General features: G+C 46.7%; 1 protein-coding gene across 1 annotated transcript; it reads right to left on the bottom strand.

The window, feature by feature from the left end:
- UROD (uroporphyrinogen decarboxylase) lies at window positions 1-12,352 on the bottom strand. The gene is made up of 10 exons (XM_053392608.1): window positions 12,225-12,352; window positions 10,880-10,992; window positions 10,240-10,319; window positions 6,165-6,227; window positions 5,889-6,086; window positions 4,824-4,985; window positions 3,539-3,676; window positions 1,333-1,433; window positions 509-575; window positions 1-204 (listed from the first exon to the last, which is right to left on the bottom strand). The coding sequence occupies exons 1-10, from the start codon at window positions 12,245-12,247 to the stop codon at window positions 40-42; spliced, it is 1,110 nt and encodes a 369-aa protein (XP_053248583.1). The 5' UTR covers window positions 12,248-12,352; the 3' UTR covers window positions 1-39.
- Between the last annotated feature and the right edge of the window lie 740 nt (window positions 12,353-13,092).

The following is a 13,092-nucleotide window of genomic DNA, read 5'->3' as shown; positions in this document are numbered from 1 at the left end:
TTGATGCTTTGTCCATTTTCCATGTGGCTCCCCAAGTCTTCAGGAACATTTCTTGAGATGGCGAGAGTGCCTATGTACAGCATCCACAAAGGCCCCCACGTGCTCCGGGCTCATGTCAGGATACAGGCCATGACCCAGGTTGGCGATGTAGTGCTTGGAGCCAAAGCCTTCCACCATCTTCTTCACCAGCTCCCCAATCTTCTCCTGACAAAAGCGAAGAAGAATCAGCAGGGCAAGGCAGTTGAAGCAACCAACCTAGGCTAACTTATAGTGTATTGGAAGAGGGGGGGAGAGAGCGTATTTGACAGACTCAGTGCAGACAGTCCTTACAACCATTGTTTGCTAACTAGGAGCATCCTGTGGCTTTGTGTGTTGGGTCCAACCTCGCCCATTACTGAAATGTGTCCATCCCCCCCACCAACAGCTTTCCACTGAAGTAACGTGACCTTAGCCCTAAGAAAGGTTCCCTGACATTTGTCTAGGGGGCTTGTGATACCTGCCTCTTTACCTTTGGTGCATAGAGGGCACATGGATCCAAATTCCCTTGTAAGGTAATGTCTTTCCCGATCCTCTGACTGCAACAGAAAAAATAAAACATCAGTACCTGCTCTGGAGGTTGAGGGGGGATACTTGTAAGCACCAGAGCAAGATGTAGCTCCTCATCATCACAAGAATGTGAGATACTTACGAAATCAGATGGTTTTAAAACAGGAAGAGCAATGGTTGGAAGCCGTAAGAGCTAATGATGGTTGCCTACATCTACTTGACACCTGTGTCCCAGGTGCCTCTTGGGTCTAATTCTGATGTATCTGGCTAGCCCTAGGTAGAAGGTTGTACCTAATTAAACTTATCCAGGTTGTACTTATGTTGCAAAGTCATAACATATTGGAGTTGGAAGCCTCTAGTGAATAAGAGCTCACTGCCCAGCTCTTCCCATTAGGATATTTCTAACAAGATTTAGCCAAAATTCTGCTTCCTTGTGGTTTCCACCCATTCCTTCTAGCCCTGCTTCCTGAAACAGTAGAGTGAAATTTACTTTGTTCCACTGACCACATGAAACAATCAGCTCTCTGTTTCCCAACGGCTGCATGTGAGCAGGGTTTGGTTCTTCATAGTGGCAATCCAATGAAGGAGCTCCCTGCACCTATAAACTGCTGGCTCCTCTTATTTACTATCCCCAGTCCATTCCACTTAGCCAGTAGTTGTTGTATCCACAGTACCGTATGAAGCAAAATTTATGGGAAACGAAAGGATTCTAATATTGGGGAAAGCACTTTAGAAATCCTACCAACCCTCCTAACGGTCCCTACGGAAGGCCAGTCAATTTCTCACCGAGCAGCCTGGGGGGAGATGGTCCAGTCCAGGCCAATCACCTCGTAGCCACATTGTGCCAAATCCTCTAGGGCATAATGCGCATCCTTGGCAAAGATGATCTGAGAGAGGAGACAGAAAAACAGGACAACGTGGTGGGCAGGGCTGTGTGCTTAGCACCAAAGCAAGAATGGGGAACCTCTGGCCCTCCAGATGCAGTTTGGCCACCATTGCCGTCATCTCTGGCTGGTACTAGTGCTCCTGCGAGTTAGGTGTCCAGCAGAATCTGGAAGACAACATGTCTCTTCCATTGTAAGATGTTCACATCCACAAACAAGAAGAGCTTCTCTTGGGGCACAATGGGAAAGGGGGGAACAGGACAACAGAGAAGTTTCTATACGCAAGCAGATCTTTGCAGGCAAGTCCTTGACCGCTCTGGCTTGCCCAGTTGGCATTGCTTTATTACTTGGCTGCCTTCTAGTGGTGAAACAGGACTACTACAACTTTGTACTTTGCTTTTATTTTAAAAGGGGGGGGGTTCTCCTTAACACAGACACATCAGCCCCAAGCTAAAAGGAAAGACAGAAAACAGGGAATGGGGACAGGCAGCAGACAGACCAAGAGATACCTCCAGTCTGGAATATCTTCCATCACCGCCATTCAAGAATTGGCTTGGAATGCAGGTGATTTTGAGGGAGGTTGTGTGGGGCAGATTCCCTCCAAGCAGTCAACAGCTTGGTATATAATCTAGGAGCACAGGAAGTTCCTTCTGCAGATTCCTTCACTTCCGGTCAATACTGCTGTTCCTGCTATCTCACAGGAACTTGAGAAGTTGCCTCATGAGCCAGGTCAGACCTAGTTTGCACCATATTCCCTGACTGGCAACACCTCTCCAGGGTCTCAGATTTCCTTCCTTCCTTCCTTCCTTCCTTCCTTCCTTCCTTCCTTCCTTCCTTCCTACCTATTATTATTATTATACCTTGCCCATCTGGCTGAGTTGCCCCAACCACTCTGGGTGACTTCCAACATAAAAACATAATAAAACCTTAAACAGCTTCCCTATACAGTACAGCAGAGCTTTCCAGACTTTTCATGTTGATGACACGCTTTTTAGACATGAATCATTTTGTGACACAGTAATTCAGCTTTACTAGCAAACCGGAGGTTAAACTAAACCCCTTTCCAGCCCTGGGAGGAGTGTGGGTAGTGTTTGCACGGCAAACCTACACACTGCAGCTGACACACTTAATGTGTCGCAACACAGTTAGGAAAGCTCTGCTATACAGGGCTGCCTTCAGATGCCTTCTAAAGGTTATATCTCATCTCCTTGACATCTAATGGGAGGGCATTCCACAGGATGGGTGCAGCTACGGAGAAGGCCCTCTCTGCCTGGTTCCCTGTAACTTCACTTCTAGCAGTGTTGGAACCACCAGAAGGCCCTCGGTGCTGAATCTCAGTGTCCGGGCTAAACAATGGAGGTAGAGACGCTCCTTCAGGTATACTGGGCAGAGGCCGTTTAGGACTTGGAAACCTGCTACCTTGTCCTTTCAATGGAAGATGCCAGAATTTGAATCTGGCACCTCCCACGTGCATATCCTGAGCTTTATCACAGCTATACTCCTTCACAGTGCAGAGGTAGGGATGTCCCAAATTATCAAACTGAGTACTGAGTGTGTTAAGGAGTAACCTCCAGCACATGAGTGTGTACAGTACTAGTAAATACATACCAAAAGCCAAACTTCTCCAGGATTTAGGAAAGTTCGTAGCCCACCTCAACCAATCAGTATGAGTTGGGGAAAACATTTTTTTTAGGGGGGTAGAATGTTCCTGCTCCCCAATTCTTACAGTAGGAGCCTGACTTAAGAGAAGGATACCCAGTCCTGCTCTCACCTTATCCTCTGCTCTCTTTCTGACTCTACAAGAATTTCCTTTCAGCCTTGTGGCATCATGGTCCTCTGCATTTAATTGTGCACAAGGCACACTAGAGGAGATGCCCACACATACACCACTATTGCCCATCTATATCTCTTCTGGAAGGCAGCTCCCAAAGGCCTTCTGTCCTGCCCTCGGTATGGACAGATGGAGTGGCCTTCCATGGCTGCTGCTTCAATATCACCATGGGTGATATCTCTTTTTAGGATGAACAGAAAACACCAACAGTCCTTCCAGCTCCAAGATCTGCTGATCCTATGAATCCCACAAGGAACCCAAGAGATCTGTCTCTTACCATGGGCACCAGAGGCAGGTCGTCTTCCCGTAGCTTGCTCTTCACTCGCTTGGCAATGCAACGGATGGAGGGGAGGGCAAACTCTGCAAACTGCTCTGGTCCCAGGTGTCCTGCGTGGGACTCAAAAAGCTGTAGAGCCTGCCAAGAGAGACAGCACCAAGGAATCAGCATCCCTCTTGGCTGACATCTCTCCCTCTTAAGTGCAACTCTTCTACAAATATCAGAAATGACTGTTCCTTCCCCACAGCACACAAGTGGGCCTCCTCCACTCACCCACACCCCAAGGAAAGGTTGCCCTTGGCACCAAAAAGTTTGCCCATGCCTGACACAGAACAATGCATTCCCCCCCCCCAATCCAATCTCTCCTGACACAAGGCAAGCGATTCCAGTAAACAATCTTGAATTCTTCAACTGGAACCAATGCTATAATTAAACTGCCTTAGGCTGCCATCCTAAACCCCCTATTTGGAAGTAAATCACATGGGGGCGGAAGAATGCCAGTGGGGCTTAGTTCTGAGTACATATGAATAAGATCAGAGTGTTAATTTACAGACCTTATTCTCATCACCTTCATCTAAAAGGTTGTGCTCTAGGAGGTTGTCACAAGCTAAGGAAATCAGCTGGAAGGCTACTTCTTCTCATGTTCCATCCGTAAGTTATGTGAATGTGTGAGGGAGGTAGGAATCGCACCAGCTGACCCCACCTCCCATGCATTCCACATGATGCAAGAGGGAGCATCTGGTGCACAGTGCTTGTCCCCATGATGGGGAACCCTGCCATGCTCCCCAATCACATGCATAGCCCAGTGTCACCTTAGTACTGAATGAATAAAACCAGGGAGGGCTGAAGCCAGCTGGCATGATCTTGGGGAGGAGGAGAAGTTTGCTGTGTTATGCAGAGTGCCATCAGGCAGCAATTTTGCCAAAGGAGGAAAGCTGTTTTCCTTTTCTTTTCTTTGCAACCACGAGGGCTAAAAGCCTATTCCTAAAAACAAAGTGATTGGATTCTGTAATAAAAGGTTACATGATAAGATTATGATTAGCAGCATGGCACTACTGATTTCTTGCCGGCACCCTTTACCTTCCTGAAGTAAGCTTTTCCCCCAGATCTCATTTGTCTTAAGGGTCGTGGCTGTAGAAGACGAAGGGTATCTCAAAAGTGCCTTGGAAAATGAGTGGCAAATTTGTCCAACTTACAGCTATGCCTGAAAGATTGTGGGCAGGAGCTGCCCAGGAGTCTACAGCTCTTCTCAAGCAGGATGATGCCACTTTCTTCTTCCACTCACCTGAGCGCCTGCAGCCACCTGCCCCACCAGGTAATCCACAATTACATCAGTCAATAACGTGAGTAGACGGTGACTGGCCTCAGGGTGCCGGTAGAGCCAGGCCTTGGCTTTGGCCATTGTGTTGGAGCCGCCACCTTCAATCATATAGGACATCAGTGTCCACTAGGAAGCAGACAATAAGCAGAAAGTGAAAGCAGGCGTGAATTCAAAAGCACTTGTTCCAATGCCTCACCATGCCCAAGCCAGCTTCTGTAAGGCAAGTGGTTCTTCCAGAAACTGTGAGGCAGCTCTGTTCTTCTTCTTATTTTATTTACTATTATCATTTATTGAATTTACATACTGGCCTTCACCTGCGTATTTCAGGGCAGTTCACAACATATTAGGTTACTTGTTCAGTTCAGAACCAGGCCTCAATCCCTCTGGGTTCCTAAAAACCAGAAGCTGTATTTGCCTTAATTGATATCATTCACTTCTAAAGATGTCATGCATTGCCTCTCCTGCCCCAAAACTTACACGCCCAAGCTTTGATGCTTCCACTCTTAAGTTGACTTTTGGCCAACTGTAATCAGTCAAATGCATGACAATTTTTAATGTTCACCTAAATGAAATGCAACACACTTATTTTAAGCAATATCTTAAGGAGATACTTGGCACACCCTTTCCAGTGTGTCTTCCCTGCCCAGCAGAAAATGCTGGAAAGGAAGGCATAGAAAAGCCGCCTCTCTCAGCCACCTGCCACCCATCAGTTAGTTCCACAAATATCATTCTATGAAGTCAATGTTTGAGCAGCAGCAAGCTAAGGCAGGGAGTCAGGGACCCAACGGCCTTACTAGGAGAGACCATGAACTACGCCAGCCTGTAAGTGACACCCCCCATGACACACTCTCCTCTGCAGAGGTTGTCAAATGCTGCAGCTACAAATCCACGGAACCCAGAATCCACCTGGCCTCATGCAGCGGCACAGATGGCCAGCACATCCCAACATTTCCCAGCGCCCACCAGCATTTTTAGGGACTGACACACAGTTTCTTTGGGAGACGCCCATTTCCAAAGAACTGTACTTACCGGGGCGCCAGAGAAGCCGATCAAGGGCACCTTCCCTTCCAATTTGTGCCGGGTCAACGTGATGGCCTGGAAGACGTAGCCAAGCTCTGCTGCCACATCCACTTTCTGGCGGAGTTTCAGCAGGTCCTCGACTTCCTTCAGTGGCTCCGGGAAGGTGGGTCCCTTGCCAGGCACCATCACCACCTCCATGCCTAGCGCCTAGGCAAGCAGCAGGATGTTAAGGAATTTCTATAAGTGGTACAGCCACTGCCCCTCCCCACGTCCAGCATCTCTTACCTGGGGCACCACCAAGATGTCCGAGAAAATGATGGCAGCATCGAGAGGAAAGCGCCGTAGAGGCTGAAAGGAAGAAGAACACACAGACCTTGTAGGGGTGCTCTGCCCCATTTTTAAGCTAGAAATGACACGTGTGTAGAAAGAGAACCACCCTCTCATAGGAGAGAGGAAATATTTGAAAATACAAAGGCAGTAAGCCTGAAAACTCAAAATCCAGGGAAAACTGGAGGGGGGAAGGAGGGCAAGATTTCTGCTGAGGCCCAAAAGCTAGTGTATATAGACATAGCATATGAACACCAGAAGATAGGGTGCTGCCTTAGGATGCTGAATCAGAGCATAGGATACTGAATCAGACCACTAGTCCATCTAGCTCAGTGCTATCTATACTAACTGGAAACTCTTCTCCAGGGGCCAGGTAGGAGTCCAGTCCTACTTGGAGATGTTGGGGATTGAACCTGGGACTGTCTGTGTGCAAAGCACATGCTCTAACCATGTGCTACAGCCCCTCCTTCACGAAAGAGAATGCCGGGCAGTGGTGTTGCAGACATTCCAATAGGCAGCCCGAACCCTGCAGCCTAGATTTTCAGCAGACAATGATACAGTCCTCCTGTGTACTGCACAAGATGATCTTCCCGCAGCCTGGCCTTCTTGGTCCTTTGAGTCCACATCTCCCCTGATTTACCACCACTATACTATTACCAAAATATTCAGATTCAGACAGTGAGGAAGTATCACTTCCTGTAAAGGTAAAGTGGGTGTGCTGTATGTGGAGCACAGCATGCAACATGGAGAAAGGCATAAATAGGTTCCCGTATGCTGGAGGGTATCCAGGAACCCATTCCTGTCTTTCCCAGAGTTCATTTTAAGTACAGATATGTAGGGAAACTGCACTGATACACAGACTACACCAATACGCAGGACAATGTTGGTTTGTGGAACGTCTCTCTACACCCACCCACCCCAAAAAGGGCAGACAGTGGCTATGCATATAAAACAGAACTTGCTTGCCGCTTGCTTCCCTTCAGGATAGACAAGGCTTAAGGCAGGATATTGGGGCGGGGGGGAGGGGTTTGGAGTTCAAAGAATGTGTTCTCAGTCCACAATCCCCACAGTTCTTGGAAATTCTATTACAATGTTTTTAAAAGAAAAGGAGTCTAGTATTCAAAATTGCAAAAATAAAGGAGCTGTGATTTAAAAAAAAAATGGCAGGAAAAGACTACAAAGATAATAAGAACCAAAAAGATAATCTGTTCAAGTTGACTCAAAAGCTAAAACAGTCCAAAACAGAATGAGATTAGAATGTGTAGAAAAAGAGAAAGTGTGTATGTGTGTGTGTGTGAGAGAGAGAGAGGGGGGGGGGAGAGGGAGAGAGAGACCAAGAGAGTTATGAACATTAAAAAAAAAATACAGTAATGTTTACAGGTGTGCTGTCAGAGGGACAATGAACACTGAAAAACATATTGACAGGTTGTATAACGAAGTGAGGCAAAACAGAAGGAAGCACTGCATAAATGCAGTCTATTTATTTATTTATTTATTTATTTATTTATTTATTTATTTATTTATTTATTTAAAAAAGAGGTGGAAGAATTCCTCAAGCAGTCAGCTGCGCATAGAATTTTGGGGTTTCTTTTACAACTGAACAAAAAGGAACAAACGTTAAGCCATTAATAAGATTTTTTAAGAGAAAGACAGTGCTGTGCAGCGGGGGCGCGGGTTGTTAATGAATGTTACTAAAATAGACTTAATAGAAATGTTTGTAATGATGTTGTGAAAAAGAACATGGGGGGTGGGGAGAATCAGAGACCCATGAAAGTGCCAAAAGCAGAAAAAAGGGAGGAGGTCCAAGAAGTAGACACATTATAAAAGAACAAAGGGAAAGCACGCTGCACAGATGTATGTTATTTGAGAAGGAAACGGGTCTTAGAAAACAATTGTGCATCATCTGTCTTTCAGGACATAGCTGGAGCGTATGATGTGCCTTTGTGCATTTGAGAGCACACCGAGTCCGATCAAATGCTTCCATTTTGAATTAGGCAATCTGATGCACATGTATCAATAGTCCACTCCCAGGCATTCAAAATAGTGGGGGGGGGGTCCTTGCATGTTAGCCCCCACTCCAACCTCCCCATCCCCATGTGGAAGCTTCAGATCTTTGGAAGCTGAGCATGAAGATCTATGGGCTACATTCTGCCTCCATGGTCGAAAGCAGCAATGCTTCTGAAAAGGGAGCTGCAGGAGGGAAGAGTGCTCTTGAGCTCATGTCCCGCTCACGGGTTTCCCACAGACATCTGGTTGGCCATCGTGAGAACAGGATGCAAGACTAGATGTGCCATTGGCATGACCCAGCATGACTCTTTTTTACGTTCTTATTCAGAGGAATGCACTGAGAAGCCTCCCTGCAGTCAGAACCTCTGCCTTATCAGGGTTCCAGTTATGGATGTTTTAAGCAAGTTCAAATGCATGCCTTCAGAATAGAGCCAACATGTAGTGACACTGGAGCAGAGGCTTCATGCACACACTCTGCTACCCTTCCTGCTACATGGAACACCCAACAGAGACATTATTGCTCAGCCAAGCACTGTCTGTGCAAGGGAAAGCGTAATAGTCACAGTGGAAATATCAGTTTCCTATTAGTAGAGTGGCCAAGACTTTCTGAAGTACAGTGGTATCTTGGTTCTCAAACTTAATCTGTTCCGGAAGTCTGCTTGACTCCCAAAACCATTCGAAAACCAAGGCGCGGCTTCTGATTGGCTACAGGAGCTTCCTGCACTCAAGCGGAAGCCGCGGAAGCCATGTCAGACGTTCAGCTTCCGAAAAACTTACTTCCGGGTTTGCAGTGTTCAGGAGCCAATTTGTTCGACAACTAAGCCATTTGGGAACCAAGGTACCACGGCATGTTTTAGCTAGTGAGCCCTTTCTTCCGTATTTCTTTTTAAAATATTATATTGTATTGAAAGAAACACAAAAATGCATTTATCAAAATTATAATGTTCTGTTAGTAATTTTACATTTGTGGCAATAACTTATTACTTATATACCTATCTTTCATATTTTATCACAATCCCTCTTTCATATTTCAAGCTAACAGATGCATTTTCATTTGTGCCTTCTGGAGACAACACATTCATCGCGAAATGGAGTGGAATTCAGCTAAGTTGTTGCATGAGTAAAATGAGCACTTTCCCTCCCCTACTCCCCTCAAAACCTGCTCTGGAAAATTGGGGAAACAGTCCAGATCAGGTTTAGAGGGCATGTGGACGGGAGCTAGAGGAAAGTCCCATTGTGCAAGCAGACCTCGTTCCACTTGTGAACAGCCTACTTCTCACTATCTTGAATTCCACCCATGGACACTATTGTTTTTATATTCAAGGAGCAGCGTAGAACAACATACCAAATTATTTCCTGAATAATGTTTAGATACATCTAATGAAGAAGACTGCAATACTTCTAAAAACTGGGGTGGTGGTGTTTTTTTAGCCTGAGAGCCACATTCCCTCCAGGGGAATGTTCCAGGAGTCACAAGGCAGAGGGAAAAGTGGGCAAAGCAACAAATGTAAGTTTTCCCTTTGCACAATGTGCTAGTTTCTACACACCCCTCTCTCTCCTCCACCCAGGCAAGCAAGAAGCATTATCAGAGCTCATGACACATTCCAGCAAGACAAAAAGAAGGGTGTGAAGCAGAGACAGTCCCCAGGGACAGATAAGGCCACATTTGGTCCCTGGATCTGAGGTTCTCCACCCCTGACCTAAATATATAAATTGCCCATGCAACTGAATAGCAAATGCAGCAAGGAGGATATTAAAACCCAAATCAATAACTGCTATTTAGATGGAAGAGACAAATGAAATTGGTTAGGGAAAGGCAGATGAGATGGTGAGTCTGGGGAGCCTCTTGTAAAACTATGCTGGTGACCATCTTGTGGGAGCAAATGTCACAGTTTATACTCTGGGGTATATTCAGCTCCTGCCACAGTCTGCAGAACAGGAATAACCCTCAATTGTGAATGGGGCAGGGAGAGAGAAATCTCCCTCCTGGAACCTCGCACACTTGCAGAATAAGTTCACAACACACCTGCAGAGTAAGTTCACAACACTTCTCTGGTGATCGACAGGTAGCAAAGAAATCCTGAGCTGCTCGTGTCTCTCGGAACTCTGCAAAAAAAGAAAAAGAAAAAAGAAAATGGAGTGGAAGGGAGACGCTTCTCAAAAGGACTGCAACTTAACCTAGAGGAGATATGTGGGGAACCTAGGAGCTTCCAGATGTTGTTGGACTCCAATTTCCATAATGCCTGACCATTGACCATTCTGGGTGGTACTGATGGGAGTCAGATTCCAGCAACATCTGGAGGGCCATAGATTCCCTCCATCTGTGGACTACAGGAACCCGTCCTCAGAAATGGGTAAAGGCTAATTATGTCAATCACAGAGGTGTTGCAAGGAAAATAATCCAGGCACAGGACACTATCTGTCAATGCTTTTCAGAGCTGAAGTTTCTCCAAGATCCATTTTGTGGGCAGATACTAATAGCTGGATTCTTGCTTTCAGAATCCTCCAAAGGCTCTGGTCTTGAGAGCTTCTTTCCCTCTCCCTCCTACTCATTTTTAGGTAATCATACTCCTCTCTCAGAACTCAGGGCCAACCAGCAGGCCATCCCAGCCCCAAGGACAAGATCCAAACATCTTTGTCCAAAACACCTCAGTCACTTCACTTACCTGGGAGGTACCTTCCTGCTTGCCTCATGCACCAAACAGGGGTGTATTCTGTCTCTTCTCCATGTGCTGCTCGGAGGAAGGTATCATTCTTCAGTTCAGGGAATTCTGTGAGACTTATCAGGGAACAGAAAACAGCCACTCATCCAAAGGCCTGGGTGAAGATGTGTGTTTGACCATTTATCAAAAACTATCCAATATAATGTGACTCCCAGGTGAAAGAAGATTCTCCCCCTCCTCCCCCTTTCAAATATTAAACTGATGACCAGGGAAGGTAATAAGTGGCATTCACTAACTAAAACTTGGAAAAAATATTTACAGACCATTTCCTCTCTCACTACCATGTTGTAGTATTCTTTGCTGCAAGAGAGGTACAGACTGTTTTACTTCTCAAACAAACTACTGCATTACAATCCGAAGAAAACCAGAGGGAAAAAGACACACAAACATCAGTCCAGTCCATGGAACTATCATGGAATAAATTATCAGTGCGAGACAGGAACAGTTATTCCCCTCTTAGCTAGTTACAACTACAGGTTCTACATTCTATATTTATATTAGTCCCTTGGGGGACTATTTCTAATTTTATTTAACAGACATGTTGTGGACCACCTGAATGAAGTTGACAGACCACAGTTTGGGAACCCTTGCTTTACACTGTGTCATTTGGATCAGAGCTAGTTTTGGGCTTAGCCCTTGCAGTGTGTTCAAAAGCCTGGTTTGCCATGGCCACATGTGCAAGCACAACTGTATGTATATTACAGTACTTCAGAAGCAGAGTCCATCAAGCCTACCGGGGCCTACGTACTTTCACGCTGGCCACAATGAGAGTAATACCATCGTAGAAGCTGAAGTAGAACAACCCAGGTGAAAGAAAGAATCTCACTGCAGCAAGCAATGTCTGCTTACAGCACGCAGAATCATCTCAAATGCGAGCCGGAAGCGGGAAAGAGAAAAAGGAGTCCCTCCTTTTTTCTCATACTCTGTAGCACTGCGTCTTAATGTCTAATGGATAAAAGCAGTGCAAGGCAAGGTGGAAACGCTTCTTAACTCAAACTTTGCCTACTGGTGCTCAGCGGAACCGACATTTGGCTCAAAGCAAACAACTCGGCACCGTGTCAGCCCTGCCTGCACCGGCAACACGAGCTCAACCCCAAGTACTGCACGGGTGGACCTGCATGTCAGAAAGGGCGTCAGCGGCTGATGTGTTGCTTCCCTGCAGCAGCTGAAGACCCAGCAGCCCGGCCAAGGGAACAAGCGGCAAATGTCCCTCATCCCCTGCGCGGAACCCTTGTCCCACCCCACGAACCCGCGACCGCACAATGCCTGCTCTCTCGCTTCCACTCACACGACCGGCCCGTTTTTCTCCATCCCGCCCGCGCTGCTGCGGTCACCCTACTCCCGAGTCCTGGCGGGGAGAACAACACGCCTCTTCCTCCCCACTTCCGGGTTCCTTCCCCAGCTCCCCCGATTGGTGGCCTGTGGGATCCACCCACGGCTCCCGCTGGGCGTGGCCGGGGCAGGACCGGCATTACCGTAATGTGCGCTGTAGCACGTCTCCCGGAAAAGTTAGGAAGGGAGGCGCACAACACACGCGCCGCCGCTTGTCTGGGGCGGTGGAGAGAGGGCAGAACCAGCCCCGCGGAGCAGGGCTCTTGGACGCCCAAGTGGTGGGGCAGCAAAAACCCCTCTGGTCTATTTTGAGCATAGACACCCAACAAGTAACTGGCATTAGAACTCCTAATTAAATTAAATACAGTACAGAGAGCATTGCAACAACCCGTATAGTTCATGGGAGCTAGACAAATGCACCAAACCCTTGGGTCAAGGCAGCTATTGTGCATGCAGAAATGAATTAAAAAACAGAAATATGCATTCAGTTTCCCCACAAGTCCACTGCCCTCATGTAGCCCCCGTATTCACAGCCAAGGGGAATGATTAAGAAGTTGGGTTAGTACATCTGCTACTAGTTCTACATCCATAAAATATGTGGTATTTTCCTGTCCTAACCGATAAATGCCACTCCCTGTGCCTGGCTGATAAAAACTTTGGACCACCTCCTTGGATACATTGTGCTCTTTGCCTGGAGATAAAAATTACCCTAACCACAGCACCACATGGGACCAATAGATAAAAATGTGGGAAGGTGTTGCCAAAGGCTGCTTTGTCTGTGCCTTATTTCTCATATTACTGGAGAATCCACAGCTCAGTCATGA

The sequence above is a fragment of the Podarcis raffonei genome, chromosome 6 (assembly GCF_027172205.1).
Source record: "Podarcis raffonei isolate rPodRaf1 chromosome 6, rPodRaf1.pri, whole genome shotgun sequence".
Taxonomy (NCBI): domain Eukaryota; kingdom Metazoa; phylum Chordata; class Lepidosauria; order Squamata; family Lacertidae; genus Podarcis; species Podarcis raffonei.
This window is presented reverse-complemented; position numbering and strand designations above follow the sequence as displayed.

What these genes read in the sequence shown, in the direction of transcription:
- UROD (XM_053392608.1), bottom strand. Translation starts at nt 12,247, where the DNA reads ATGGAGAAAAACGGGCCGGTCGT. An exon ending in GTTGTGAACTTACTCTGCAG is followed by an intron (nt 6,228 to 10,239) that starts GTGTGTTGTGAA and finishes TCTTCCTTTCAG; the next exon opens with CCTCTACGGCGCTTTCCTCT. An exon ending in TCGGCTTCTCTGGCGCCCCG is followed by an intron (nt 4,986 to 5,888) that starts GTAAGTACAGTT and finishes TCTGCTTCCTAG; the next exon opens with TGGACACTGATGTCCTATAT.